We start from the raw sequence: 9,735 nt of genomic DNA, 5'->3' as shown, positions 1-9,735 counted from the left end.
TTGTTTCTTGCTATTTTTTTTAATAGCAACTTAAGATGATGAAGCATATTAGAGCCAAGGGTTTGGAATAAGACCAGGGGTCGTAAGTTACACCTGACACTTTTACCAGAGTGTTTGAGAACCAGACACTTCTCTGACGCTCCTTTCCTCACATAGAAATGGGAATTGGAAATCTCCCTCACAGGGTTGTAATGAAGATCAAAGTCGATAGAACAAATCTTACGTGTTTTGCAAATGATAATCGATATACCAATGCCAGGTATTTCCTGATGTTTCTTTGTCACCAGGCACAGGGACACATATTGCTAGTCATTGGCATCCCTGGGGGTAGGCGTTTCATGTTCTGTGACACAAATACACACATCGACTGAGGACTTGCTTTGCATCAGCCTTGTGTTTTTGCTGCTAGGATTACAGAGACGAGGCGAACCCTGTTCTCGCACCAAGAATGCAAGCTCTTATTTAGACTTTGGGGGTTTCATGTCTCCATCCTCCCTATGCCTGACCCCCCCCATTTCACAACCTGTCTCTCTCCCTTTCTCTCTCTTAAAAAAATTATTTCCACCATAATTCAAATATGAACACTGAACAAACAGTAAGAACATATATAGAGCATTTTTGAGACAGGAAATCTACCTACAAGAAATCTTGTATAAATGCAAAAGGAAGGAAGGAAGGAAGGAAGGAAGGAAGGAAGGAAGGAAGGAAGGAAGGAAGAAAGAAAGAAAGAAAGAAAGAAAGAAAGAAAGAAAGAAAGAAAGAAGAAAGAAAGAAAGAAAGAAAGAAAGAAAGAAAGAAAGAAAGAAAGAAAGAAAAGGGGAAAGCACATGTTACTGAATTCATTTATGAGTTCTGTTGTTTTTTGTTGTTGTCTTCAGGGTTTTCTATATATAAGATCACGTCATCTGCAAATGGATAATTTTACTTCTTCCTTTCTGATTTGAATACCTTTTATTTATTTTTCTTGCCTGGTTGCTCTGGGTAGGACTTCTAATGGTGAGATCGGGCTCAAATATACTGCTACACTTTTCCCCTTCGACACAGACACCCTCTGATGATAATGGAGGATTGAACATTCTGGGGAACATTTATTTTTTTTAAGTCATTTATTTATTTTGAAAGAGAGAGAGTGAGGGAGTGACAAAGAGGGAGAGAGAAAGAATCCCAAGCAGACTCTGCACCTGTCAGGACGGAGCCGGACAGAATCCTCCATCTCATGAACAGTGAGAGCTTGACCTAAGCTGAAATCAAGAGTTAGAGACTTAACCGACAGAGACACCCAGGCGCCCCTGAACATACTTTTAAGAACACCTGAGTGGCTCCGTTGGTTAAGCGTCTGACTCTTGACTTCAGCTCAGGTCATGATCTCATGGTTCATGGGTTCAATCCCCGCATACAGCTCCACACGAACAGCGCAGATCCTGCTCAGGATTCTCTCTCCCCTCTCTCTACCCCTCTTTGTCACTTTCAAACAAATGAACTGAAAATAAATTAAAAAAATAAAACTGCTGCAGAATAGAGGGCTGAAGTCAGTTTCCCCTAGCTTTTAATTCAGTTACTTATTGATTCCGTAAATGGTAATGGACAACGTGTTACGTGGCAGGCTGGATTCTTGATGTTGGGTCTACAGAAATGAAGAGAAATGACGAAACTCTCTGCCTTCATAAAGCTTACGGTCTGGCTGAGGAATAAATTCATCACTACGAAAAATAGAGGCTGTGGTATGTTACATACTGAAAAGTACTATGGAGAAGAATAAAGCAGGGAAAGAGCAAGGAGGGTGCGTGGAGGGCAATTTAGTTAGTGACCAAAGCTCTTGAGCCAAGAGCCAAGGGAGGTAAGAGAACACCCTCTGACTATCAAGGGGACATTTTGGGCAGGGAGGGGTGGAGCACAAAGATCGTGGAGCAGGCACACATCTGGCATTTAAGGAGACAAGTGGCCCTGGGGAGAGAAGAGCAAAGGGGAGGCTCCAGGGTTAGAACTCCTACCATGACACTTGGTAGTATCTGTAAACCCTCTAAACCTCCATCCTGCATGCGGATAATGATCGTACTTATTTCCTAGGGCTGTGTGAGGTTTACTCAAGGTCACACACACAGAGTGTTGCAGACAGTGCCTGGCTCATAGGAAATGCTCAAACGTGTTTGATGTGATGGTTATTACTTATAGGTTAGGAATGCAGGCTCAGAATCTCAGTTCTGCCAGCTCACCATTTACTGGCTGTGTGGTCTGGGGCAAAGTATTTAACTCTCTGTGCCTCAGCTTTCTCATCTGTAAATGAGGTTAAGAACAGAGCCTCCCTCGTGGCGTTGGTGTGCAGATTCAATGTGCTAATACATGTAAAGGAAGTGGAACAGTGCCTGGGAAGTCGTAAGGGCTCCATAAAGTTAGCAATGATTACCATCACTAATGATACCCTAATTTGTGCCAGATCAGTAAAGGAATAAAGTCTTTTTGATGTCAGTCTTTTGGGAAAGGGGCTTTGTGGACTTGGGCAGAGCCAAGGGTCTTAGGCCAGAAGGATTTTTTTCCCTTCCTCCTCCAGAAATCATTAGCCAGGGCCGGAAGGAGGAGGGTGAAAATAGAAAGGAGAAACAGAGAGAGAATGAGAAGGAGGAGAGCTATGGATTTCAAGAAAGAAGGTACCAGACTCCCAGAACTGCCTTAGGGTGGAATGGCTATCTGATAAATGTAGGCAGATGTGACCAGACCCAGCCTTGAATAAACGTGCCTATGTTCTAAGGCTGGCCTCCTGGCCAAACAGACTGGAATACCTAGTGGCCTAGAAAACACATTTGTTGGGACTATGTATTAGTTATCTATTGCTGTGTGAAAAGTTACACAAAACGTTGTCCCTTAAAATACCATTTTTTGATCACATCGTTTCTACAGGTCAGAAATATGGGCAATTCTGAGCTGGTTTGCCTGCTTGTGGGTGTTTAGAGGCTGCAACCAAAGGGTTATCCGGGGCTGTAGCGCTCTCAAGGCTCAACTGGAGACAGAATTGCTTCTGAGGCACTCATGTGGCCATTGACTGGATTTCCAGCCATCGGACCGAGGGCTTCAGTCCTTTGCCGGCACTTGAGACAACCCCCCAGATTCTTGTCCTGTGTGCGTCTCCAACATGGAAGCTTGCTTCATCCAAGTGTGTAAGCCTAGAAGGTAATGGAGAGGTCGACAAGACAGAAACCTCAGACTTTTGTAACCTAATCGTGGGAGTGCCGATCCATCACTTGTGTCTCATCTATGCAGGAGAAGCGAGTTATTTGCTTCAGCCCATGCTGAAGGGAAAGGGATCCCACAAAGATCTTTGAGGGTCATCTTTGCAAGCTATCTACCACAGACTAGACGTGACTCCCTCACTAACAGCTTCTGTTTCTAAGGGCATGTTCTATAAAAGATCCTGCCTTTGGCATTACCTCAGGGAGAAAGGTAAATCCCTTTCTTGAGAGAACCCCAAAAAGGAATGAGATTAACTTTTCTGCCGGGCTGACCAACTGGGGCTTCAGAAGAGAAGACGATTTACAGAAAACAAATAAGGAATACATCTTGCACATCCGAGCTGAGGATTCACTTCTTTCTCAGTACTCCTTTCTCATTCAATTCTCCAAGGCACCCTACAAAATATATATTATTACATTTATAGTTGGAAGACTTGCAGATCCAAAAGGTTAAGTCACAAATCTGAGTTTACAAAGCTCGTAGGCAGATAGAGTTTGAATCTCAGTCTCTGTGACTTCAGAACCCACACTCTTTCCACTCCCCAATGCACCTTCGTGTTGTTAGAATGTATTTTCTTTTTTATCATTTACAATAGATTTGTAGGGACCCATTGGAAATTCTTTGAGCTCAACTAAAATATGAATATAAAGTATAAAATGCCCCCCAGAGAGTTTCCCGTAAAGCTCAATCTTTGGTGAATCTACCTATTGCCACTACAGACATTTTCATAAAAACCAGCTCCTGGTATTGAATGATATTCTGAATCTAAGAGCATCAGTGCATTAGCACCAATTAACTTCATCGATCTGGACACAGCACAACTAGGTACTACTCATATTGGAAAGGGCCAGAGGATGACAGTCAAGAAGCATTGCTTCTCTGGAAGTTTCTCTCGCGTTCTCATGGCTAGGAGTGACGAGGTAGCTCAGGAAAGCATCCCTCGAGTGACCGTGACGTATCCAGCTGGCCTGATTTGTGGGCCGCACGTCCTCTGCTGCTGGTCCAGGAGACTATTCTGAGGCTTCACCATACTCCTCAGCGTGAATGCCACTGATGTGAGCCCAACAGGAAGTGTGACCTCATTCTGCCTCGCAGTCTCTGGTTACACAGGCTGTTTTTGAAAGAAAACAAGAGCGGTTATAAGGCTGACTTTCTCAAGAACTGCATGCCCTTTTATTCTAGGAAACAACCAAAAGAACGAGAGGCCACCGAGGACAAAACCTGTCTGCAAACTCCGGCACACGGCGATGCACGCAGGCATCTGTTAGGAGGAGGGACCGGGATTTCTCTTGATTACGAGACTTCCCTGCACCTGTTGACAGTCTGTCTTTATTTTCAGCCAAAGAACTGCTAAATCCTGGATGTCTCCATCGTCAACCACAGGAAGCTTTGTACTTCAGTAATTCTGCTATTCATCAGTAGGAGGAAGAAGCTGGGGACTCCCTTTGGAAGGAACATGTATGGCCAGATTATTTTTCAGAACGGATGTGTTACTTTGATAGAACTGGTAGACAGAAGCTGTTTCTTGAAAAGATTTAGCACTGTTACTGAAGGCTTTTTGAATGTTACTAATACTTGATTAACTGTACTGCCTGTGGCCTGATACAAGTATTTGTAAGATATAGCAGTAAAACTTTGCCATACGCCACAGAACTCGTGGGTTTAAAATTAAACTTGATGCTTGGGGAAAATTAACATGGTGTAATTTGGGCTGCGTACCTCAGATGATATTGATCAAAAGCCAAAAGGACAATGACAAACTTTTGTATTATGGGGCAAACAATATTATTTTATATTCTAAATGAATGAAATCTATGAATGTGTGCTTTGATTTAGAGATCTTTTAAGGAATGCCAGACGGTTCTCTGGACTCCTCTGAAGGTGTCTATAAGCTAGGATCTATATTTTCTAAAAGGTATGGCATATAATTTATTGAAAGAATCAGTTTGGGGCTCTAGGATTAGCTTGGTTTGATTTAATGTATGACAGCTACAAAAACAATCCATTACTAGGTATCACATTTTTAAAATGTGGATAGAGATGGTGAATCAGAAAGAGAATTTAGTCTTACCTTACAAGGCTATGAGGATAGCATTTTGTGCAAAGGGTCGTGGTCTACAGCAGATGGATCTATGTGATGAGTGGTATATGATCAAAGTTTATGTGATTTACACCCTTGGACATATGTTTAATTTGTAATTGAGAGAGTAAAGTACATGCTCCTGCGAACTGAGTTTTGAAATCTGCATGGTGGTGGACAATTTTTAGTGTAATGCTGCTTGTGCTAGTTGCGAATGTTCAGGCTGACAGCACCTTTTAAAGACAACCAGCCCTTTCTATGACCCCTTGTCAATGGTTTGAGGTGTTGCACAAAAGACAGACACGGATCCCCAAGAGTTGCCTGGAACTTGATAAAGAGGGTGATGTGTGTTGCATGACGAAAATACAAATACATTTACCTAGAGGGCTCTACAACCAATCTTCCTTTTTTCTGATTTCGTAATTAAACAATTCATTGTCATTAGTTACTTTGACTACAAGTCAACCACATAAATCTAGGTTTCCCAAATAAAATGCTGTTCTTAGTTACAGAAAAAGGTTATTTGGATGCGCTAAGCCAGACGATGGAAAATGTAATACAACGTTGTAGCAGGTGCAACCTCAGTGGTCATTCATTCCAGTTTCCTCCTTCAGCCCTAAATCTCTGTATCATTCAGTAAACAAGTCTGACTAGTGCAATTAGTAGATGCCATCTGTTTTGGCATCATTTTTCTATTTTTAATATATAATCCACCTCTTTTTTAATGTCTCTTTCAGAAAATCTGTGAAGTTTGAACAAGCAGCCTTCCCAAGATGTACCAAATCTCTCAACTGATGTCAACACCAGTGGCAAGAAAATGTAGGAGAACTGCTATGCGCAATTATCTTTTGAACGATTAGACTTCTTTTAGCAATTTCCTTGCTTTGATTTTGCTGATACTCATACCATTAACCATCTGTCAGTAGCGTGTGCTTCTTAAATGCCAGTGTTCACTTTGGCAATGATTTTGACTTCATTTCTTTCCTTGAGAGAAATGTGGCATTTGTCTTTTTAGTGGAAAAAAAAATCACTGGTTTTTTAGATGTCTGTGCATAACTGTGAAAGGGGATTGCTTATCAGCTACTATTAAGATGCAAAACTGTCTATAAAAAAATACTGAATGATTTTGATAGCTACTTGCAGAAAATAAGGGCGTTGTTAAAACGGTTGTGGTTTCAAGCTCCTTCCTTCCTCTTGTCATTCTCTCCCCAGACCTGGTTTCTACCCCCTCCTCTCACACCTACAATTTACTCCTTACAAATCGACCATCCTGATCTGACAGTCTACACTCCTTTCTTTGTCTCAGATACTCATAGTAACTCATAGGAATCAAGTTTCATGGAGCCTCTCTGTTAGATGCATTCGCACGTTACTATAAAACATCCTGCTTTAGAGTTTAGAATATTAATTAACTGCACTTTCCCCAACTGAAATTAGGTGCTATGCCTTTAGTTAATGGGGAATGAAGGGATGCGTGAATGGAAGGATGATTTTTTTTTAATTAATTAATTAGTTAATTTTTTTAAATTAAGAATACTCACAGGCTTCATACACTGGAAAATCATTTCTATGAAACAAAACGAAACTTTATTTTTTTTTCCTTCACTAACGTCTTCTGCTCATTATTTTACAATGGAAGTGCCTTAAAATGCGCTAATGAGAGAGAGTCTAGGCAAATGATTGAATCCCTCAAATTACTGAGGCAGCTAAAAGAACTGGCACACTGGGTAATTGATTTTGGTTTTCTACAGCTTCACACAAGATAATTTCTTCCTCCCTTTCTTGATGAGTCAGTTTGATGCTAATAGTTCATTATTGCCTCATCCTCTGCTAAGAAACCTCTACAGGAATGTTGAGTGAGAGAAGAAACAGATGACAGAAGCCCCTGGGTTATTTCTGGCTCCCGTGACAAGTTGGCTTAGTCCTGATTCACTGCATGGCCACACTAGTTGAGTTCCCTGCCAAGGAGGGATCTATTCACACCTTCTTTAAAGCCCCCCTTATTTGCAGTCCTGCATGCTGGGGACGTGTGATAAATTTGCACTTCTCTCCCATGTGCTTATGCAGGTTCTTCAGGCTCTGAGAGAGAATATACCAGAGAGATGTCTCCCGGATGCATTCTCCCGAGGTATTCCATGGGACTTTCTGCAAGACAAATCCATCACGTTCTCTCCCTGTGTGTCTCATTTTATTGCATTCCTGGTTTAGAAATGTTAGTCTGAGACCTCCTCCTGCTTTGGAATGGCTATAAATCTTCAGTCCCATGCACATACCAGATGAAAAGTTGCATCACCTAATAATGGAACGGGGGAGGGGCATGGTTGTGAGTCTATAAGCAAATGTGAATTGTTTCAGGAGTGAAGAAACCACCGACTACTGATGAATGGTGGTTACTTTTTCTCGAACTGAGTTTCTCCTAAATATGCTTTACTATCTCAATTTATAAGAGCAACACGATTCTATGCCATGCGCAAGCTGGCCAAATGCCATGCTCTACAAAAACGTGTAGAGTCACCCGTTTTGTTCAAGTTCTACGATGAAGTCTCCTTTTCCTTTCTTCCCCCGCCCTCCCCCCGCCCCCCGCCGGCTCTTCTCTCTTTTATTCCTTAGGCAGGCCTCAGTTGATGTTTTCCCTAGCATTTTGTAAAATGTGCCAATGGTATGAAGGAATCATGCATTGGTGTAAGAGCCTACCCTTATTTGTAAATTCTAGGCCTCTTGCTACTATCAAATGAATCAGCCAAGGATGAACTAGCAAGCCACGTGGAATGAGCACTCCAGATAGATAGGGGTCCAAATCCTAGTCTTATCACTTACTAGCTATTATAAAATGTCCAAGTTATTTGTCTGTCTGCATCTTATATATAAGGTATATATATATTTCCCTACAGTTCAATGCAGATTACAATACTTAGCTTTTGGGGAGGTTAGTGAAAAGTAGATAAAGTGTGAAGTATGAGCTAGGTCCACAGTACAGTTTCAACAAATAATATCCATTTAAAACAGTATTTTTACGGGGCGCCTGGGTGGCTTAGTCGGTTAAGCGTCCGACTTTCGCTTAGGTCATGATCTCGCGGTTTGTGGGTTCGAGCCCCGCGTCGGGCTCTGTGCTGACTGCCAGCTCAGAGCCTGGAGCCTATTTCAGAGTCTGTGTCTCCCTCTCTCTCTGACCCTCCCCTGCTCACGCTGTCTCTCTCTCCCTAGCTCTCCTAAAAATAAACAAAAATATTTAAAAAAAAAAAAAAACAGTATTTTTACTAATTTTAGTGCATTTATTGCTTGAGGACAGGCCTCTACATTTAAAACTTTATCAGAAATTCAGTAGAGCATGTGGCATGATGTCACCTTTCAATCACACAAGCATATGATGGTTCTTCAAACCTAAGACACCTGGATATTTACCCAACTAAATATTAAGAACGTTCCCTGGATACCAAACCACAAACTGTACGGTCATTGGTGCATCTGACCAAGAGGGAAATTGGCCAAAGTCAAAGAGATCTCTCTGACTGCATGTTCACCCTATAACTCATATGTCTGAAGGCTGCACAGTCGTAATTTATCTATTATGGGGAAGGAGTAAGGATACGGCGGTTGGAGGGAAAGGGGGTGGAGACTATACACTTCCAAAGAGCTTATAATAATAAGCTTATATAATAAGCACCCCGATTAGGCCATTCTGCAATTTTTCCATCCAAGAAAATGGATTAATGTCAAGGGTAGAGTTGCATCATATGGTGAGGAGACTGATTAGCTGTAATGTTTTCATCAAAATGTTTAAAACAGAAGGAAGCACTAAATGCCCTGTTGTTCAATGCTCTCATTACTGAGATGAAGCCTAGGTTAGGAGTGACATTCTTCGGGTGGCTGAATGCATGCATGCAAAGAGGTAGCCATGAGGGGTGCCTGGGTGGTTTAGTCAGTTAAGCATCTGACTTCGGCTCAGGTCATGATCTCACAGTTCGTGAGTTGGAGCCCGTGTCCGGCTCTGTGCTGACAGCTCAGAGCCTGGAGCCTGCTTCAGATTCTGTGTCTCCCTCTCTCTCTGCCCCTCCCCCACTCATGCTCTGTCTCTCTCAAAACTAAAGATTAGGAGCGCCTAGGTGGCTCAATCGGTTAAGCGGCTGACTTCAGCTCAGGTCATGATCTCACGGTTTGTGGGTTTGAGCCCCGCATCAGGTTCTGTGCTGACAGCTCAGAGCCTGGAGCCTGTTTCAGATTCTGTGTCTCCCTCTCTCTCTCTCTCTCTGCCCCTCCCCCACTCGTGCTCTGTCTCAAAAATAAGTTAAGAACAAAATAAAATAAAGATTTAAAAAATTAAATGAAAAAATAAAAGAGTTAGCCATGAATGCTAAGAGCTATTTTCCTTCATGGTGGGTAGAATTGTGGTTGTTACAGGCCTGGATGTAGTGGATAGAGGTGTAAACCAC

At 42.1% G+C, this 9,735-nt stretch overlaps 1 protein-coding gene across 2 annotated transcripts in view; it reads left to right on the top strand.

Annotated features, from left to right (window-relative positions):
* Positions 1-4,374: 4,374 nt before the first annotated feature.
* Positions 4,375-9,735, top strand: part of TMEM71 (transmembrane protein 71) — a 32,187-nt gene continuing 26,826 nt past the window's right edge. For both annotated transcript variants that reach the window (XM_039240209.1, XM_039240210.1), the window contains exons 1-3: positions 4,375-4,683; positions 6,043-6,124; positions 7,373-7,433. In XM_039240209.1, coding sequence (XP_039096140.1) covers positions 6,079-6,124; positions 7,373-7,433 — 107 coding nt within the window. In that variant the 5' untranslated portion in view covers positions 4,375-4,683; positions 6,043-6,078. The remainder of the gene's footprint in view (positions 4,684-6,042; positions 6,125-7,372; positions 7,434-9,735) is intronic.

Source organism: Hyaena hyaena, unplaced genomic scaffold (genome assembly GCF_003009895.1).
Source record: "Hyaena hyaena isolate Hyena2069 unplaced genomic scaffold, ASM300989v1 scaffold_169, whole genome shotgun sequence".
In the NCBI taxonomy this organism is placed as follows: Eukaryota; Metazoa; Chordata; class Mammalia; order Carnivora; family Hyaenidae; genus Hyaena; species Hyaena hyaena.
The sequence above is the reverse complement of the archived record's forward strand: the minus strand, read 5'-3'. Positions and strand labels throughout refer to the sequence as shown.